At 37.6% G+C, this 21,723-nt stretch overlaps 3 protein-coding genes across 3 annotated transcripts; all 3 read right to left on the minus strand.

The window, feature by feature from the left end:
- Nucleotides 1-628: 628 nt before the first annotated feature.
- On the minus strand, nucleotides 629-3,585 carry LOC105964473 (F-box protein At5g39450). The gene is made up of 2 exons (XM_012988979.2): nucleotides 2,702-3,585; nucleotides 629-2,601 (listed from the first exon to the last, which is right to left on the minus strand). The coding sequence occupies exon 2, from the start codon at nucleotides 2,535-2,537 to the stop codon at nucleotides 768-770; it is 1,770 nt and encodes a 589-aa protein (XP_012844433.2). The 5' UTR covers nucleotides 2,538-2,601; nucleotides 2,702-3,585; the 3' UTR covers nucleotides 629-767.
- A 59-nt stretch (nucleotides 3,586-3,644) lies between these two features.
- Nucleotides 3,645-7,038, minus strand: LOC105967856 (F-box protein At5g39450-like). Its single transcript, XM_012988981.2, has 2 exons — nucleotides 4,534-7,038; nucleotides 3,645-3,940 (listed from the first exon to the last, which is right to left on the minus strand). Exons 1-2 carry the CDS (start codon nucleotides 6,174-6,176, stop codon nucleotides 3,928-3,930), a joined length of 1,656 nt encoding a protein of 551 aa, XP_012844435.2. The 5' UTR covers nucleotides 6,177-7,038; the 3' UTR covers nucleotides 3,645-3,927.
- Nucleotides 7,039-7,163: 125 nt separating this feature from the next.
- LOC105964474 (F-box protein At5g39450) lies at nucleotides 7,164-9,897 on the minus strand. The gene is made up of 2 exons (XM_012988980.2): nucleotides 7,699-9,897; nucleotides 7,164-7,456 (listed from the first exon to the last, which is right to left on the minus strand). The coding sequence occupies exon 1, from the start codon at nucleotides 9,376-9,378 to the stop codon at nucleotides 7,720-7,722; it is 1,659 nt and encodes a 552-aa protein (XP_012844434.2). The 5' UTR covers nucleotides 9,379-9,897; the 3' UTR covers nucleotides 7,164-7,456; nucleotides 7,699-7,719.
- Nucleotides 9,898-21,723: the final 11,826 nt, after the last annotated feature.

A 21,723-nucleotide genomic window follows, 5' to 3' on the forward strand; every position in this document is an offset into this window, starting at 1 on the left:
ATTTTGGTCTTACATCAAGTAAGGTCTTGCACTTAGTAATTTTAGTCATGCATATATCCGTTGCCTTTCTCAAACAAAGCAATATTTTCAGCCTTTCTCAAATAAAACATCAGACAACTAACTACCAATCCAAATTCCAAACACCATGGTTATACATATGTTTCTTTTCTAATTGCATTTTACCGAAACTCGATCGCCATATTCATAGTCGAAAGAGTATACCGAACCTCTTGCATCAACGAGAAACTTGTTTATTTGGCAGCACTGAAGAAAAAAAGGAATCAAACCACCCTAGAAAAAGGAATCGACACCAGCATATACAGTCTTATAGATATTTTTGCCCATCGGAAATAAACACGCGTTAGTCATTACCAATTCTTCTTTCTTTCTTCTAATACTTTCGGACACGATTTGATTGCTACATTTATAGTGCAAAACGTCTCCACTTTATCTACAACTCAATACATTTTTTCCCGAGATAGTTCAACGCCCAAAAAAATGGAAAGCTTAAAAAATTCTCGTTTTGACCACTTCGAGACTCGTTAGAGAATTACTGCAGTCAAAATCAACTACTGCAGTGAACTTACTTACAAAGTTCTCGATCATACGGAAGAAAGGAAGAACTGAATAAAGGGTGGGACAAACATTTTATTATATAACAAGGAACAAATTTGGATACGATGAGAAAAAAATAGTACATCCATAAAAAGAAGCAATGTTTTTAGAAATTCATACCTCGGAGAAAAGACAAGAAAAAAATACATTAATCACCAAATTTCTGAAGATCCAGAGTAAACATTTCTGTATTCCAGCGTCAGATACGCAAAGTTGGAAATTGGTGGCAAAGAAGGCACTCTTTCACCTCTCTTTAAAAGATCCGCCAAATCGAGCCTCTTCAAGGTCAACACATCCCTCGACTCCTTCCATATGAAAACGAGCATTCCATTTTCAAGAACAAAAAGCGAACCCGGTTTAGAACCAGGGTATCTAAAACCATAACCATCCGAAATACCTTCTCCCTTCAACGACTGCTTAACACTAATAGGATTCGATTCTTCGTCTGTATCCCACGGGAATATGTCAACGGATGGTTGATCCGTATTCACGAAAAACAAAGCTGATCCATTAGGATACATAACACGTTTACCTTGTAATATCTTGTTGGCAAACATTTGTCGCTGCCCTTCGGATTCTTCATAAGAGATGAAAATGAAGCAGAGGTACCCGTTGGGCATGCCGGTAGATGGCGGCCAACCAGAACTCCCTGCCCATAAACCGGCATACTCATCACCCGCCTCGGGAGTCTGAACAGGCAATTTATAGAGAGCGGATATACTTTTCTGCATAATAGGCCACGCTTGATAACGACTTAATTGCATGGTTGCAGCTCGTACGCTCAATCCAACCCAATTGCCCGATTCAAGAAACTCGTCAAGTGTTATCTGGTTATTGGTAATAGCCGCCTCCTGATATTCTCGATCGCTGTTTGTCGAGCTCGATTGCCTTAGTAACTTTTTGAGACCGTTCTTCAGAAACGCAGAGAGAGTCTTCTTACCCTTACTGGACTGACCCTGACGGCCACTCGTACTGTCGAGACTTTCGCTAACATCATCACTTGATCCTAATTCGGTGGGATTCGAAGGCGATTCTTCATCGGATTTTAAATCATGATTCACGTTACCATGCTCATACAATTCTAATAGCAACAATCTCCTTCCATGTAAGGCTGCGAAATCTTGTTTCGAATCAACCTCATCGTTTCTCGAGCGAGGAAACAATAGCACATTTGCTGCCTCGGGAACAACATCACGGACTTGGCTAGTAACGAAATCGAGGAGCCTGCTCCGATCATCAGATTCCAAACGGATAAAAGGATTTTCAGTCCATTTCTGTCCGACTATTCTCTGTGACTTAGATTTCTCCTTCTCCGCTTCATCAGCAAACTTCTTAATATCAGCCAGTTTTCCTTCATCCCGTTGAAGCCGATGCTCAACCTCGAGCAAAAGCACATTACAATCCCTATCGAATGATTTTAGCAATCCAGGATAAACATAATCTGCTCCTTGCTCCCTCCCGTGTAAAAAGAATGCTTTAGAGCAGTCGTATTTGCAGATAATTTCAAATACAGGTGCCCACAAAATAGGGCTATCTTCAAGGCCTAAAGGGCCTATCTCTTGGGGAATTATCCGGCATCCAATAACCGATAGAAAGCCAGGCATAACATATACAACATTCCCGAGTTCGGGATTTCTGTAGACCCAAATACCAACCAACGGTTGAATATTCACCAAGAACCGACAAAGGGCCTTGTAAGAAAGAACTCCCTTTCTCCATTCGATAAGGGTACTAAAAGGGAGTAGGCCCAATTTATCACATTGGGAAAGCCATACTTTGTCCGAGGACAGAACAGCGTCGAGACCAGGACAGCTGAGACCAAGATTACACACATCCCTCAGAGAGAGGGAACTCGTTATTACAGAAAATATATCATCAGGTAAAGCCAAAAGCAAGCTCGATCCACAGATATCAGGCAGCATTATACTGGACTTTGGTAAAATTGTTTTTCGTAGGGCGGCGAAAGATCACAAAATCAAAGAGTGACTGCAAATATACCGAAAAGGGTATAATTCAGTTCAAGAACCAATTCTATATTCAAGAATGAGAGACAAAATAAAAAAAAATAAAAAAAACGAAAAATTACCTGACCCGGAAGCAATTAAGCATACAACATATTCTCGTAGAAACAATTGACAGGGAATCAAGCTGCTCATTCTCACAAGATTCAACTTTACATGTATTGTAGCAAAACTGATGACAGCCTTGAATTGGAGAAGGTAATAATAATAATATAGGGGATGAATTAATCATTAAGGATTGACTTTGTTATTTGAAACTAATTCAACTTAGTGGGATCAGAGTAATCCACCCAATGAAGGAACAGAATTGGTCAGGCTTTTGTTTATAATAAACTGACAAATTATTTTAATTCTTCACCAAATCCCAAAAGGAGATAATCCATCTCCAGCACAGATACACCAAGAAGACTTCACAGATATATTAAGCTGAGAAATAAACAGAAACTGATGTCTTGTATCAGTTTGTCCATTTGATATATTGTCACAAACACATACGAACTTTCTAGTAAAACTGTATCCAACTTATGTTTCGGAACTAAAATCGAAAGAACATCGGAATTTCCGATAATTTTATATACAATTCCGATTTCATTCCAAATACAATCGGAAAAACCAGAAATCGAAAATTTGGAAATCGGGAAAAAAACGGTTCCCGATTTGGATATTGTTGGATCGGGATCGGCCGAATTCGGAAATTCCATTCCAACTTCCACCACACTGCCTAGGTTTGACTTTTTCAATTGTAAATTAATTTAAAAGAAAATTGATATTATATCTTCTACTGAAAAATACAATGTTTATTCTTTAGAGTTGGTATTCATTGTAAGTGTCCAAATTAGACTAAGATCGAAATATATTTTATTCTTGGGGTTAAATAAACCAATCAGTGGCTACATAATTTTCTGTTTTCTACCTGATTAAAAGCAGAGAAAAATCATATATATATATATATATATATATATATATATATATATATATATATAACAAAAACTAAAACGGCAAAAAATATACAACTCACCAAACTCATCATTCCTCAAATAAATCAATCAGACTTTAACAAGTCCAAACACAACGATTATACAAATGTTTCTTTTTCTAATGCATTTATCAAAAACTCAGTCAGAATATCATAATCAGTACAGTCGAAAGAATATATCGAACCTCTTTCATCTACGGCACAATTCTTCGTTTGGCAGCAGCATAAAAAAAGGAATCAAACCACCCCAAGATTAACCAAACAAACACCAGAGGGGAACAACGCCAGCATACGCAGTCTTATTTTGATTTTTCTCTAAACGTCATCCCTGTGAATGCCAAACAAAACTGTAATCCTCTTTTTTTCCCGAGTCTATAGCAAAAACGAATTTTGAAATTTTGCAAACCATCTTAACAATTTCGCACGTGACAAAAAATATTTGCACAATACAAATTCAACATGGAAAAATATTACAGCTTTAAAACCAGAAAAAAAATTAACACCATCTGACAAGAATTATTTGTACAACACAAGCCTCCTATTATCTGCCATATCCAAGTCAGATAAGTAAACTTGTCTATATAAATCACGAGATACGATGAAAAAAAGAAAAAAAAAAATGGAAAAATACAGTTTTCATCCCTCATGTTTGCACCGGTTTAACATTTGATCCCCATGTTCACAAAAAAACACATTTGGTCCCTCATGCTTCGACAATTCAACATTTTTAGTATTATCCGTCAATGTTCCGTTAGTACTAACGGAATCAAGCGTGTGGCCATAACTGCCTTAACTGAAGGACTAACAGTAAATTGACATAAATGACCAAAAGTGTTAAATTATTGAAACACGAGGGACCAAGTGTGAAATTGGTGCAAACTTGAGAGGATGAAAACTGCAATGGTCTACAGAGAGTCATACCTTGGAAAAAATAGAGGGTTTCTTGAATCTGGATTTCCAGAGTAAACATTTGTGTACTTCCTCGTTAGATACACAAAATTCGAAACTGGCGATAAAGGATTCACTCTTTCACCTCTCCTCAAAAGCTCCCCCAAATCGAGCCTCTGCAAAGTCAACACTTCCCTTGACTCCTCCCACAAGAAAACGAGCAATCCATTTTCAAGAACAAAAAGCGAACCGGGTTTAGAACCAGGGTATCTGAAACCATAACCATCTGAAATACCTTCTCCTTTAAACGACTCCTTAACATCAATAGTAGTATTGGATTCTTCTTCATTATCCCATGGGAATATTCCCACCGATGGTTGATCTATATTCACAATAAACATAGCCGATCCATTAGGATGTGCAACATAGGATGTACCTTCTAATATCTTGGTGGCAATCATTTCTTGATTTTCATAAGAGATGAAAATCAAGAAAAGGGCCTTTCCGGGCTTGTCTGAAGACGGTGGCCAACCAAAAGTCCCTCCCCATAAACCAGCATACACGTGACTTGCCTTGGGAGCCTGAATAGGGAATTTATAGAGAGCGGATAGACTTTCGTGCATATAAGGCCACACTTTATAACAATGTACGTCCACAGTTTTGGCTCGTAAACTCAATCCCACTATATCGCCTGGTCGAAGAAATTCGTTAAGTTTAAGATGTTCTTGATCACCGGTTGTTGATCTCGATTTCCTTAGTAACTGTTTGAGACCAGTCTTCAGAAATCGAAACAGAGTCTTACCCTTACTGCGGTGAGGGTGATCCCCATCCAGACTTCTGCAGACCTCACTTGACCTTAAATCAAGATCCGTATCAACACGATTATACATTAGTAAGAGCAACAACCTCCTTTCATGTAAGACTGCAAAATCTTGTTCTGAATCAACCTCACCATTTCTCGAGAGAGGAAACAATAACACATTTGCTGCTTGTGGAACAATATCTCGGACTTGGCTACTAACAAAATCGAGGAGCTTCTCCCTATCATCAGATTCCAAACGGATAAAGGGCATTTCAGTCCATATCTGTGATACATCCTTATCTATTTCATCTGGTTGATGCCTAGGCTCCACCTGGAGAAAAAGCACATTACAATCCGTATCAACTGATTTTAGCAATCCCGGATAAACATAATCCGCTCCTTCCTCCCTCCCGTGTAAAAAGAATGCTGTGGAGCCGTTGTATTTGCAGAGAATTTCAAATACAGGTGCCCATAAAATACGACCATCTTGAAGGCCTAAAGGACCTACCTTTTGGGGAATTATCCTGCAACCAACAACAGATAAAAAACCGGGCATAACATATACTAGATTGCCCAGCTCAGGATTTTGTTGAACCCAAATGCCAATCAACGGACGAGTATTAAATAAGAACCGACAAAGGGCCTTGTAAGAAAGAACTCCCTTTCTCCATTCGATAAGGGTACTGGAAGCGAGCATGCCCAATTTATTACATTGGGAAAGCCATACTTCGTCTGAGGACAGAACAGAGTTAAGACCTTGACAACTGAGACCCAGACTACACACATCCCTAGGAGAGAGGGAACTCGTTATTACAGTAAATATATCATCTGGTAGAGCCAAAAACAAGCTTGATCCACAGATATCAAACGACATTATTCTCAAGTTAGTTGAGAATAATTGAAATCTTTTTTTTTTCTTCTTTATTGATGAGGTAAAAAGATTCAAATAGAGACAAAAACTGTTATTACAAAATCAAAGAACGACTAGAAATATACCTCGATCCAATCAATTATTGCACTGAATACCGGAAAGGGTATTATTCATTTTAAGAGCACATTATCTATTCAATAATCATAGACAAATAGAAAATCAAATACAACCTGACCTGGAAGCAATTACGCATGCATTAGATTATCCAATACCTACATCATTGACTTCGTTATTTTAACCTAAAACTTAGTGTAACCCACCCAATGAAGAAACAGAATTGGTCAAGCTTTTGTTTACACTGTCAAAAGTCAAATCATTATAGATAGATGGTGAACAAGTAAGAAGAGAGAGAGGGGAGACGAGGGGGTTCCTTTGAATCTTGAAATGGCACATTCATTTCATTAAGAGTTATCCATGATTTGCTAACATGTTCAACATAATTTATCCAACAAGTGGTTTTTTTTAAGCAAACTAACTACAATATAATAAATTCAAAAAATATTTCAATTCCTTAGAGACAATTCACCATAAATAAAGACCATTTTCACAGCATCACAACACTGTAATTTCATCAAGAAGACTTCAGAGATATAAAAAGGTGAAAAATAAACAGAAAACGGTGATCTTTGTTTACAATTAATGCCTTGCTGGGAAGAAAAAATCATTTTCTTAACCTATTGTGAAGAGTCAATTTGATATATTTTCATAAACAGGTAAGAACTTTCTAGTCAAATTGAATCCAACTCATGTTTTTATTAATAAATCTGACGCATTACCTAACGAGAAACAGTGAAATGCGTTATTTTGGGCTATGGCAGGTTATTATTGTTAATCCTCAAACAAATGGGCTAAAAAGACGAAATTCATAGTTTATCAAATATCGATTTTATGCCAAACCGATAGACTAAACCGAAAACGGAAAATAAACCGAATGAGAATAAGTCATTTATATTTCACATGAAAACTGCACCCAAAACACAAAAATATCCTGACCAAACTTACCATTGCTCAAATAAATCCAACTTTTCAGCATCAATTTTTATCTATAAAACATCAAACTTAACATTTCTAAACACCATGGTTATGCAAATATGATCTACCAAGACTCGGTCACAGGATATCATATCAAGCAGAGAGCCGAAAGAATATATCGAACTTCTTTGATTAGTGAAACGCCAGAGGAGAAGAATACAAACCGTCTAAAGTTCTATAGATAGTTTTACCTGTCAAAAAAAAAATATGCATTACCATAAATGACGAATTTGCAATGATAAATTGGGGTAAAGAAAAAAACCACAAAAATGGCATCAGCATATGCCATATAGAAATGCACATATGAAGCACATGCAAAAAAGCACTTCGATCCTAAATCCTAATCGTATGAACGATACAGATTATTATTCTATTATTTACCATATCCAAGTCAGACAAGTAAAAAGAAGTAACGGTCTACAGAGAGTTGTACCTTGGAAAAAATAGAGCCGTTTCAAGAATGTGAAAATCCAGGGTAAATATTTCTATACTTGCTCGTTAGATGCGCAAAGTTCAAAACTGGCGGGAAAGAAGGCAATCTTTCACCCCTCTTCAAAAGCTCCCCCAAATAAATCCTCTTCAAAGTCAACACCTCCCTTGCATGCTCCCACAAATAAACGAGCAATCCATTTTCAAGAACAAAAAGCGAACCAGGTTCAATACTAGGATATCTGTAACGAGACCAATAGCAAATACCTTCTCCCTTAAATGACTGCATAACACTAATAGGATTCGATTGTTGGTCTGTATTCCATGGGAATATGGTCATGGACGGTTCATCTATATTCACTATAAACATAGTCGATCCATTAAAAGGAGAAAGACGGGATTTACCATCTAGTATCTTGTTGGCAATCATTTGTTGCTTCCCTTCGGACTCTTCATAAGAGATGAAAATCAAGAAAAGGGGCTTTCCAGGTTTGTCTGCAGATGGTGGCAAACCAAAAGTCCCTCCCCATAAACCAGCATACTCCTCGTCACATGCCTTGGGAGCCCGAATAGGGAATTTATAGAAAGCAGATAGACTTTCGTACATGTAAGGCCAATGTTTACAAGAATAAAATTCCTTAGTTTCAGCTTGTAAACTCAATCCAACCCAATCACCCAATTGAAGAAATTCGTGAAGTGTTGCATCACCTGCCTGAGAAGCCGGATAGTTACATGTACAGTCCACACTTTTGGAGACCTCACTCGATCCTAATTCGGTGGGATTCAAAGGCGATCCTTCATCGGATTTTAAGTCATGATTCATATTACCGCGCTCGTACATTTGTAAAAGCAGCAATCTCCTTTCATGTAGGACTATGAAATCTTGTTGGGCATCAACTGCATCTATTCTTGGGCGAGGAAACAATAACACATTTGCTGCATCTGGAACAATATCGCGGACTTGGCTAGTAACAAACTCGAGGAGCAGCTCCCTATCATCAGATTCCAAACAGATAAAAGGCTTTTCAGTCCATTTCCGTCCAACTATTCTCTGTGAACTAGATACTTCGTTATCTGCTTCATGAGTAAAATTCTTAAGGTCAGCCAGTTTTCCTCCATCCCGTTGATGCCGATGCTCAACCTCGAGCAAAAGAACATTGCAATCCCTATCAACTGATTTCAGTAATCCAGGATAAACGTAATCTACCCCTCGCTCCCTACCGTGTAGAAAGAACGAAGTGGACCCCACATGATTGCAGAGGATTTCGAAGACAGGTGTCCACAAAATTGGACCATCTTCAAGGCCTAAAGGGCCTATCTCTTGGGGAATTATCCGGCATCCAACAACTGATAGAAAACCAGGCATAACATAGACTACATGCCTGAGTTCAGGATTTCGGTGAACCCAAGTACCAATCATCGGTTGAATATTCACCAAGAACCGACAAAGGGCCTTGTAAGAAAAAACTCCCTTTCTCCATTCAATGAGAGTGGTATAAGGAACTAGACCCAATTTATCACATTGGAAAAGCCATACTTTGTGTGAAGACATAAAAGAGTCGAGACCTGGACATGTGAGACCAAGATTACACAGATCCCCTGGAGAGAAGGAACTCGTTATTATAGTTAATATATCATCAGGCAAAGCCAAAAACAAGCGAGATCCGCAGAGATCAGATGACATAATTGAAATCCTTTTTTTTTTCTTTCTATTTTTCTTTATTGGTGAGGTATATAAGATTCGATCATACACAAAAAATGTTACTCGTAGGATGGGGAAGATCACAAAATGAAAGAAACGAATACCGGAAAGGGTACTACTCGTTTTATGAACACATTCACTATTCAAGAATCAGAGACAAAATAGAAAATCAAATATAACCTGCATTAGATTATCCAATACATACATCATTGACTTGGTTATTTTAACCTAATTAAACTTAGTCGGATCAGAGTAACCCACCCAATGAAGAAACAGAATTGGTCAAGCTTTTGTTTACACTCTGTCAAAAGTCAATTGTGATGGATTGCTTTGAATCTAGAGTTATCCTTGATTTGGTAATATCTTCAACTTAATTATCCAACAAGTGATCTTTTTAATCAAATTAATAACTTCAATATAATAACCTAAAAAATTATTTCAATTCTTTAGAATTTAGAGACAATTCACCATAAACAAAGATAAATCTGAGGCGTTACCTAACGAGAAACAGTAAAATGCTATGACATATTAAATGCATAGCGATTTTACCGCCGGAAAAGCAAATCGTGGATGCAAGTGTGGTGTACCGCCGCCGCCGCCGCCTGAAATCGCCATTGCGCTGTTGCCCGAAGCTACGGGTGTGACGGTGGTTGTGGTCTTCGATTGATGCCAGAAATTATTGTTCGTCGACGAATCAGAATCGATAGAAACATATCGATCGGCGGCGGTGGATTGGTCGTGCCGGTGGAGATTATTCCGTTTTGCTGGAACCATTTTCGTGAATAGGATTGTGGATTTTTGGCTGCGGAGGAAAGCGCGCCGATAATGGAAAAATGATTATAAAATAGCAAATTCGGATTAACACTACCAAAGTGTTATTCATGAAAATATATGGAAGATAGCTGTTAAATATTTGTAACGAACTTAACCGTTTTTTGAACAATGCCGTACGACGTCGTTCCAACTTGAAGAAGCGTTATCGCCATTTATTTAAAACACGTTTTTTCTTTTATTTTGGGTTTAGTTAAACGCCGTCGTTTTGATGTTGAGTGTGCATGGACTCATGCGTTTAGCATGCACTAGTGCACCTGCTAACTCCAGTGGTTGTCCCCCTTGTTTTCTATAAAAGGGCAGACCGAACCTTGCTTTCTTTTCATGCTATTTCAGATTAATGTTAGGTTAGGTAAGGTAGAGTAGCTGGAGTTATCTTTTATCCGTTGTGTATTGAGGGAAACCCTACTTTTTCTATCAATATTACATTGCCTTCACCTAATCTGTGAAAACCTTTCGGAGAAGAAATCTTGTGTGTTGTTCTTATTAAACGTAAATCTCCTTTTTATAGGAGTTACAAGGAATCCAAATCATATAGGATTCTATGTTACCATGCAAAACAAACTACCTATCTATGTTACCATGCAAAACAAACTACCTAAAATACAATATTAATAAACGTAAGTACATGTAACTTATATATATATATATATCTCTATACTAATAAACGTAAGTACATATAACTTATATATATATATATATATATATATATATATATATATATATATATATATATATATATATATATATATATATATATATATATATATATCTCTATACTCCCCCTCAAGTTGGCGCATAAAGATTGTGAATGCCCGACTTGCGAAGAAATTGATCGAATTGTGGTTTACCAAGTCCCTTGGTTAGAATGTCGGCGAGCTGCTCATGCGTCCGTACATGGGACGTAGCAATATTACCTCGTTTTATTTCATTTCGAATGAAATGGCAATCAATCTCAATATGTTTCGTTCGTTCATGAAAAACAGGATTTGCGGCGATGTGCAAAGCTGCTTGACTATCACAATACAGACGCATTGGTTTTTCATGTTTGATCCCGAGAAAAAACAAAAGTCCTTTCAACCACTTCAGCTCACAGCATGTAGTTGCCATTGAACGATACTCAGCCTCTGCCGATGATCGAGACACAGTATGTTGTTTTTTCGTTTTCCAAGTGATAGGCGACCCTCCCAACATCACAAAATAACCAGTTAACGAACGTCGTGTTATCGGGCAACTCCCCCAATCCGAATCGCAGTACGCATACAGTCGCAAGTCACTATCGGAACGCAACAACACACCTTGGCCAGGCTGTCCTTTTAAATAACGAACTACTCGCATCGCAGCTTCCCAGTGATCTACCTTTGGATTCTGCATAAATTGCGCCAATATATGCACCGAATAACTAAGTTCGGGCCTAGTTATCGTCAAGTAGATTAGCCGACCAATCAAACGCCGGTAACGTTCTGGATCCTCCATAAGTGGGTGTTCTGACAAAGCGAGTCGATGATTTTGTTCAATCGGAACAGACGCTGGCTTGGCCCCTAACAAACCCGTCTCAGCCACAATGTCCAACGCATATTTTCGCTGGCATAGGAAAATTCCATCTAACCCGCGACTCACTTCAATGCCAAGAAAGTATTTTAGTACACCAAGGTCCTTCATATGAAAGCAACGTCCAAGATAATTCTTGAGACGAGTCACAGCCGTAGAATCATTTCCTGCAACAACTAGATCATCAACATAAACCAGTATGCTTAAGCGAATAAATCCCTTGTCATAAGTGAAAAGAGAATAATCCGATAACGATTGAGAGAAGCCATAGAGCTTAAGTGTTGCTGTTAACTTCGTAAACCAACATCTCGGAGCCTGCCTTAAACCATATAGCGATTTTTGCAATTTGCACACCTTCGTCTGATCAGCGGAAGCAAAACCGGGTGGCAATTTCATATAAACCTCTTCGCTCAAATCGCCATGCAAGAATGCGTTATTCACATCCATTTGGTGAAGCTCCCACTTATTTGCTGCAGCCACGGCCAAAAATGTTCTCAACGTTACCATTTTTGCTACCGGTGCAAATGTCTCATTGTAGTCTATGCCTTCCCGTTGATTATTCCCCAGTACGACTAAACGAGCTTTGTACCGCTCAATACTGCCGTCGGACTTGTACTTGATTTTGTAGACCCATTTGCTGCCTATGGCCTTCTTTCCAGCAGGAAGAGTCTTCAAAGTCCAAGTATTATTGTTCTCCAAAGCCTGAATTTCTAATCTCATTGCTTCTCTCCATTTCTCATCTTTCATAGCCTCAGAGAATCGTGTGGGTTCAACACCTGTATCAATTTGAGCTACGAAGGCTCTATGCCTAGCAGAGAATTTACCACATGTCACATAATTAATTATGGGATAAAGGGAAGTACCTGAGGATCCTTGTTGTGAGTCGAGTGTAGGGCGAACGGGGTCATGCGAGCACCGAGCATTGTATGTAACAAAATCTTTCAACAAAACAGACGGCTTATGGTGTCGGTGACCCCTTCCTAGATTTTCTTTGGGCGCCGCAACCGCCACATCTTCAGCAATATCAGTGGCTCCCCGATCCACCGTTTCTACTGCTTCATTTTGTTCGTCGTTTTCCCTAACATCACCTGCCTCGTTACTCCCCCTCACTTCGTCGGTGTCATCATCGAGAACATTATCAACTGTCTCTCCAACCAGATCGCGAAATTCTAGTTCAACGTTCGTCTTATAAGGAAATACATGTTCAGAAAATACAACGTCACGGGAAACAAAGAATTTGCCGGTTTTTATGTCGAAAATTCGCCATCCTTTCTTCCCATGTGGATAACCCAAAAAAATGCACTCTCTACTACGTTCACCGAATTTATCTTTGTTGCGATCAACCCGATGTGCATAGCATAGACAACCAAATGTCCTCAAAACGCCATATTGTGGCAGCTTTCCAAACAACATCTCATAGGGAGTTTTGCCGCCAAGAAGTAAAGACGGAGTCCTATTTATCAAGTAACTTGCTGTCAAAACACACTCACCCCAAAATCGTATCGGTAAGTTTGCCTGGAACCTCAACGCTCGAGCCACATTCAAAATATGTCTGTGTTTGCGCTCCACTCGACCGTTTTGCTGAGGTGTTGCGACACATGATGTTTGGTGCAAAATTCCTTGTGCTTCAAAATATGATCTTAGGCATAGGAATTTTGTACCATTATCACTGCGTACAATTCTAACCTGCTTCTGAAATTGTCTATCAACCATGACACAAAATTTTTTAATTGTTTGTTCAACTTCTTTCTTATCGAGCAACAGATAAATCCAAACAACTCTCGAAAAATCGTCAACAATAGTCAAAAAATAGACAGCACCACAAGTCGAAGGTGTCCGATAAGCACCCCATAAATCAACATGAATTAAAGCAAAACAATCAACGCTTTATTATTACTTGTAGGGAAAACTTCTCGAGTCTGTTTTGCTCGCAAACAAATATCGCAAGAATCTTTATTAGTGTGATCACTACTACCACTTTTAACTACTGGAATAAAAGATAACAACTTCTTGGACGGGTGTCCTAATCTTCGATGCCACAATTCTCGTTCATCCAAACCGTTCGCTTTACATGCTCGTGCTGTCGGAATTGCTCGGAAGAAATAGACCCCGTCGCACTCTTCACCCGCTCCAATCAGGAACCTCGAGATGCGGTCCTGTATCACACATAACTTATCAGTGAAAATAATAATACATTTTAGTGCTTTCAAAAATTTAGACACGGATATAAGAGTGCAGGTCATAGTCGGAACAAACAAAACATTATTCAAATAACGACCGCTTCCTAGGCATAATTTTCCTTCTTTCAAGGCAATTGCATTTTCTCCATCAGGAATTTCCACTGGAGTCGGTGTTATTTCACAAACATGGGATAACAGTTCTAAATTTCCAGTAATATGATGAGAGGCGCCCGAGTCTACGATCCATTCATCGTAAATTTTCTTACCAGAAAGTCGCTCACCACCACTCTTACTTGAATTCAACATTTCAAGTAGCGTGGCCCATTGCTCTCCACTAAGGTTGGGGAAGTCCTGTCGTTCCGTGTCGAATCGAGTGGCCTCGTTTTCGGTTGGCACACGAGTAACATTTACTCTTGCACCGCCTCCTCTGCTACGTCCAATTAGTCCTCCTCCTCTGCCTCGGGGAGTTCCTTTCTCGTTCCCTCTAGGCCTATCTCCCCACCATTCTGGATAACCGACAATCTGATAGCACGTCTTAGCATCGTGCCTAGATTTTCCACAATGGGTGCATATCCCTGGTTTCTCTTTGTTGCGTACAGCCGCTGCTCTCGCATGTGATCCCAATTGAGCACTAAAACCCACTGCATCGCTGCGATCTTCGTTGCTCCGAGCAATGTTCCGATGTCGTTCTTCTTGAATTATCATCGCGTAGGCTCTATTAATATTGGGCAATGGTTCCATGCTCAATATATTAGAGCGTACTGTTCCGTACATCACATCATCCAGCCCCATCAAGAATTGATGCACCTTCTCCTCGTCTCGCTTCTTTTCCAGTGAAGAGTGTTAGAAGAATATAATATATATTCATTTTGATTTAGTTTAGCCTTAATTAGGTGATTTGATTAGATTCAATCAAGTCTTAATTAGTGATTTGATTAGTGATTTGATTAGATTCAATCAAGTCTTAATTAGTGATTTGATTAGGGATTTGATTAGGTGTAATTAGTTTCTTCCTTTATTATTTCTCTCTTGTGTGTATATAAATGTACAAGCTCTCATTGATGAAATACAAGACACAATTCATCTTTTTCATTATGTGTTTCATCATTTCTACAAAGAGGAGATGTTGCACTTGCAACCACTACACCTACACTCGGGTATAGGTTCGTAATTCACCAGTTCGTCCCACATCATCTTTAGACGTCCGTAGTAAGTCACTATCGCCTGCCCTTGTTGTTTACACGCTGCAAGATCAGCTTTCAATTGATGAACTCGAGCGCCGTTTCCGATAGAAAATCGTTGGCGAAGATCCTCCCACAGGTCTTGCACGTTCTCCATATAGGTGATGGTGGATCTCAATGATGGTTCGATCGTATTAATGATCCAGGCAACCAACATTGAGTTTACCATCCACCAGTCCTCCATCTCTGAAGAGTCCTCTGCTGGTTTCGTCAGAGTTCCGTCGATAAATCCGAGCTTTTTCTTTGCTCGAAGTGAATTGCGCATCGATCTCGCCCATTCCTCATAGTTCTCTCCTTTCAGTTGAACTGGCGAAATCAACGATCTGGGATTATCGGAAGGGTGAAGGTAGTACGATGAGACAGCCGACTGCCCCTTGCTGGTTCCTTCGCCGGTCGCCGTAAGCTTCTCACCGCCAGTCATCTTCTTTTTTTTTTTTTTTTTTTTTTTTTTTTGATAACTATACGTTTCGCTCTGATACCATGTGAAAACCTTTCGGAGAAGAAATCTTGTGTGTTGTTCTTATTAAACGTAAAGCTCCTTTTTATAGGAGTTACAAGGAATCCAAATCATATAGGATTCTATGTTACCATGCAAAACAAACTACCTATCTATGTTACCATGCAAAACAAACTACCTAAAATACAATACTAATAAACGTAAGTACATATAACTTATATATATATATATATCTCTATACTAATAAACGTAAGTACATATAACTTATATATATATATATATATATATATATATATATATATATATCTATATAGTCCTTTGTCTTGTGAGAATTTATGTTTTGTGTTGAGGAGGATTCATAACAATATTACAGCTATAAAAATCTTAAGCGTCCATGGTTTTAAATTTTGTGTAATTTTCGAGATTATATGGAATATTATCACTTTTGTACCGGTTGTTGATGTACCACCGCCTGAACGTCAAACGCCTCCACCGCCGGAATTGAAACAACATTCCTCTCATAAACCGACAACTTTTCCCTCTACGGCCCCGACCACCGCATCGCGTGCAGAACTTCTCCCATCTGTTCGAATACACTTCAATTATTCAGCCGTGTAACTGAAATGCTATTCATAGTGCAACTTTTACTACCTTACAGTGCACTTTTGATTCATTTGTAACTTTAAAAAAAAAATTCAAAATCCTCTCAACTCTCTCAAACACCCTTCGAATTCCCGCGAATTCAACGAGCAATCCGACAACGATTTAAGGTAAAACTCGAACTCCATTTCGACAATCCAATGTTTTATAGTTGTTTATTAACAAATTGCATCAATAATCGGTACGTTTTCATTGATTCCGAAGATAGCAAAAAAAAGTCTGCGTTTCGTGAAAAAAATCACGAAATTAAACAGAGAATTTCGTGATTTTTTTCACGAAATTATAATTATTTTTTATTTCTTCTGCCTTTTGTGTATAATACGACGAAACTAAAACTTGAATTTCGTAAGTTTTCTTACGAAATTAAGCCTTTTCGTTTTGTTGTACTATGCACGAAATGTTTGTGTATCTGGCGTTTTCTCACATTTCGTGGAAAAAGACACGAAATGTGTGCTTATATTTCGTAAGTTATCTTACGAAATATAAGCATATATTTCGTTTCTTTTTCCATGAAACAGTTCATTATTTAAGTTTTTGTTTATTATTATTTAGACTGGCTTGTTTAGTGTCTTATTTAACAGATGACATGCAAAGGCAAGTCAAAGGCACTTATGTGAGCAGTTCGTGATGAGGCCGAGCATTAAGAGCGCGAGCGGATGACTATGTCTACACGACGTAGGTGAGAGGTTGAGAGAACTGGTGTAGTCAGATCATCGACTGCACATGCCAATGTCGGGCCTTCCCATACTACGGATGAGGAGGTTGCGGTGGACCCCGTTCACGAGATCGAGGATGTAGCTTGTTGGGTTATTTTAATAAAAACAATATATTTTATTATAAATTATAATAATGACTTTGACCACTTTTATGAGGGTCATTAGACCACTATTTTGAAACCTTCAAAGTCATTATTTTCCTACATAAAATACCATAATTTCTATATTAAATTGAGGTTTTATGGGGGTTATATTATATATTATATAAAGGGGATATTGTGGCTTTACATGGAGTAGTGTGAAGAGAAAAAGAAACACTTTTCATCTATACTATATACATATATTTTGAGCTCTTGTTGTGTGTCGGGTGTAAGCTTCTACTTCACTCGAACGTGCAATTTCGGTGAAGTTACATCGAAGAGATAGGCTGGGTTGTTGTATCCCATGGGCGACATGATCGGAACCTTTTTGCACCTCATTAGAGAAGGGGTCGTGAAATTCGTCTTAAGAGAGCGACCTAGTCCGCGCCTCACCTTGCCTATCTCCATATTATTGTGGTTGTTTATTGCAGCCACTTGTTACCTATAAAATTAGATAACAAATGGAGTCCAAGCCTCATCCACAAGTTTCGTGATCATTCGTCGAAGTGCAGCCGTGGTTCCAACAATTTAAGACGAATTTTTGATCCCGTGAAGATGAGTTTTGACGATGATCCAAAAGAGAACCATTGATGATGAAAAGGGAGATAATTCATTTTATTTTATTAATATCCTGTGTTGACGAAATAAAATTAATGATCTTATTTTTTGTTGTAGGTGAATATATGTACAATTCACGAATTTATACTTTGAGGTCTGTTTCGGACCTGATAATGTCCGAATTTGAGAAAGTATAAAACACGAAAGTTAGAGTACTCTGTGTTGGCTGTTCAAAACATATATTAAATCTCTTGAATCGGATCTCAAACGAGGGAGATATGCTCAAAATACTGAACACTGCCGGAGCTGCCAATTGTGCGCGTTTTTTCCCTAACCATAAAAAATCGAAGTAAGAAAAACTTGATAAATGAAAATTATCAAACTCGGGTATGTTTCGGTTCAAGATGTATTCAGAATGATATAGCCGTTTGAATAATCAAGGTAACATTAATTCATTATTAATAATTTCATTAAGGTGTACTTAATTGCATGTGACCTCTTGATTTTTTAATATTTTACCGTATGTGCATTAACTGGTCTATTGAAGTGCAATTCATATTGAAAGTGATGGCATGATAATTTGTTCTTGAAAATTACTCACATTTTTTGCTACTGAAATATTGTGCATGTTCTAACCATTGTGTGTTAAATCAATTTATATAAATTTGTGATCTGATAGCATATATGACTGTTTCGTGCATTGTTGTTATTAAATATGTGAATTTGACTTTACTTGCAACGTTATAATTTGCCTAAGAAAATGAAGCACAATTTGAGCATTGCTAAAATTGATTTTTTAATATTGATGAAGTATTGATTTTATTATTAAAAGTTTGAGACTATCTTACTGTTGTGGAATATTATGGTGAATTATTATAAACTATTTTTATGAAAATAAATAATTTATTTAAATTGAGAAATAGTGGGGGTATTATAGTTTTCACTAATTGTGAAAATGAGCATGATATATTATATTTTGAATTTAATTCATGATCCATGTGTTTGAAATTTTGATGTAGTGGGGGTCTTAGAGAGCATGATCGTATGATTAAACATTTTATGTATTATTTAAATATTGAAAATTAGTGGGGGTTTTTAGTGTCTACCTATATGAGCATGTTACAATTGAATTTGACATGATCTATGGCTCATTTTATGATGGCAAATTTTTTATAGTGATAATGTGAATAATTGAGTAATATTATTGTTGTGGATTAAAAATATTATTTGCAATCTTGAATATGCAAGTAATTATGAAAGGCCTAATTTTGCATGTACGTGACATATAATATTGATTTGCGAAAATCAATTTGTGATTTGTGAAGTGAAACATTTTTGAAAGTTTCAATATTGTTGATTATTGAAAATCTAAATAAGAGGAATTATATTCTTATTTGATTAGATTTATCACCTTGTGTGAATAGCTATATGTCGATAATTTAAATGTCAAAATTCATATCAATTTTGATTGAGTGTTTTGACATTAGCCTATGGAGAGGCCGGTTGATAACGAATGTGATATATAAAATCATAGTGTATGACAAATCAAATGATTTGTGCTTTGATTAATGATATTGTGAAAAATCAATGATTTATGCATTGATAGATGTGATTGAAAAACTGCAGTTGGCAAATACGATAATCTTTTAATGGGATCCGGAATCATTAAAAGAAAATACAGTACTGTGAACATATGAGAAAAATCACGTGAAATTTAAGTGAAAGTATATGAGAAATGGTTAATAAGCCATAAAGTCTATGATAAGAAAAATCACGTGAAATTTAAGTGAAAGTATATGAGAAATGGTTAATAAGCCATAAAGTCTATGATACTAAATTTGTGAAATTATATTTCACATTATTTCAGAAATAATCTGAAATGCATCGAGGGGGATTGGGTTAAAGCCTAATATATTTTGTAAAGTTGTTGATGAGGATACTACCGCCTAGGGGCTAGAGATCCTACGAACTAGGCGAAGAAAAACGAATCTGAAAGCAACTTGATAGTGATAAAAGTGCACACTTTTATTATCCATCCCTATGATGCGTGTGCACAAATAAAGCTCGTAACGAATTGTGAGGTTGAGACTTTGATCTCCTAATGAGTTCTATAGCCCGGATGGGTGGGGTGTTGGAGTTACGTAAACATCCTTGATAGAATTCACCTTGTGAGTGTGGAAGTGGGGCCGCTTCCTATGAGAATTAAGGTTGTTCTCTAGAGCTCTCACGAGAAATGGGGTAAAGCACATGGCCGTTAATGTGCTGGCTTTAGAAGTTTCGATCGGGACACTTTGGGTATTATGTGTGCAATATGATTCTACGTGCCCCAAGGGTCACTGTTTCAAGGCTAAGTCCACTTTGATTCTAGTACGGGAAACATATTGTACTAAGTGAAGGTTTCAAGGCATTGCCCACTTTCATTATGCATAATACTCCGCAAGAGCTCAAGTATATTTATATTCTTATTTTTATTAAAATAAGTGGGGGATTGTTGGGTTATTTTAATAAAAACAATATATTTTATTATAAATTATAATAATGACTTTGACCACTTTTATGAGTGTCATTAGACCACTATTTTGAAACCTTCAAAGTCATTATTTTCCTACATAAAATACCATAATTTCTATATTAAATTGAGGTTTTATGGGGGTTATATTATATATTATATAAAGGGGATATTGTGGCTTTACATGGAGTAGTGTGAAGAGAAAAAGAAACACTTTTCATCTATACTATATACATATATTTTGAGCTCTTGTTGTGTGTCGGGTGTAAGCTTCTACTTCACTCGAACGTGCAATTTCGGTGAAGTTACAGCGGAGAGATAGGTTGGGCTATTGTATCCCATGGGCGACACGATCGGAACCTTTTTGCACCTCATTAGAGAAGGGGTCGTGAAATTCGTCTTAAGAGAGCGACCTAGTCCGCGCCTCACCTTGCCTATCTTCATATTATTGTGGTTGTTTATTGCAGCAACTTGTTACCTATAAAATTAGAGAACAAATGGAGTCCAAGCCTCATCCACAAGTTTCGTGATCATTCGTCGAAGTGCAGCCGTGGTTCCAACATAGCTCGTGGTGGTTGTGGAGGTCGAAGTCATAGTCGTGTCAATCCGTATGTGCTAGATGGTCCATTTCCCGGTGGCCCGCGGGATCCGACTTTGATTCCGAGTTTCAAGTCGCACGTAGCGGCATATATTTGGAGGGGAGAAGTAAGTTAATTACTTGTTTTAATTTTAATATTATAATTTTTATATCTTATATTAAAATATTTTAATAGTCGATTAATTAATATGTGTTCGTAAATAAATGATTGCAGGAATGTACGGTTGGACGAGTGGAGTCCCATATTAGCTCCCTAACCAATTTCAACTACGATGCCATTGGAGTTGCCCTCGCCTAGGGGTGGGAACGAGCCGAGCTCGGCTCTTTTACCGATAGTCGTGAAAAGCCACATACTGGGCGTCGCAAGAAAAGGTTCAATAGGTTACAGTATAGGAGACACAAAACAATAGAAAAACACACTAGACAAAAAGTGGCATTCGATGTGGTGTAACGTCGGTTGTGCATCACCCCCTGTTTTCTTCCCTGTAATCGATAAAAAATGTTGCTCCCCTCGCATGGTAACTATGGTAAAAAAGATGATCTACGAAAAATTAGAAATTAACGCTCAAAGACATGGTAAAAATAAATAATAAATTATGCAGCCCCTGTCATTTTGTTCCCTTCTCCATCTTTGTCCTTTTTTTTGCAACTGTGGTGAAACATGAAGCCCAAAAAGAGTGGACAAGAATTGAATAAGATACTTCCCCACTATTTTATTCATACACATGAAACTTTTTTTTTTTTTTTTTGCAAAATTAATATACACAAATAAAAAGGATTTCTACAGGCAATTAACCACAAATCTGAATAACAAAATTTAGAGAAAAAAAATATTCAAACATAGAAAAAATTACATATAAGATGAGAAACTCCGAAAATAAAGAAC

The sequence above is a fragment of the Erythranthe guttata genome, chromosome 12 (genome assembly GCF_056151865.1).
Source record: "Erythranthe guttata isolate IM_541 chromosome 12, IM_541, whole genome shotgun sequence".
In the NCBI taxonomy this organism is placed as follows: Eukaryota; Viridiplantae; Streptophyta; class Magnoliopsida; order Lamiales; family Phrymaceae; genus Erythranthe; species Erythranthe guttata.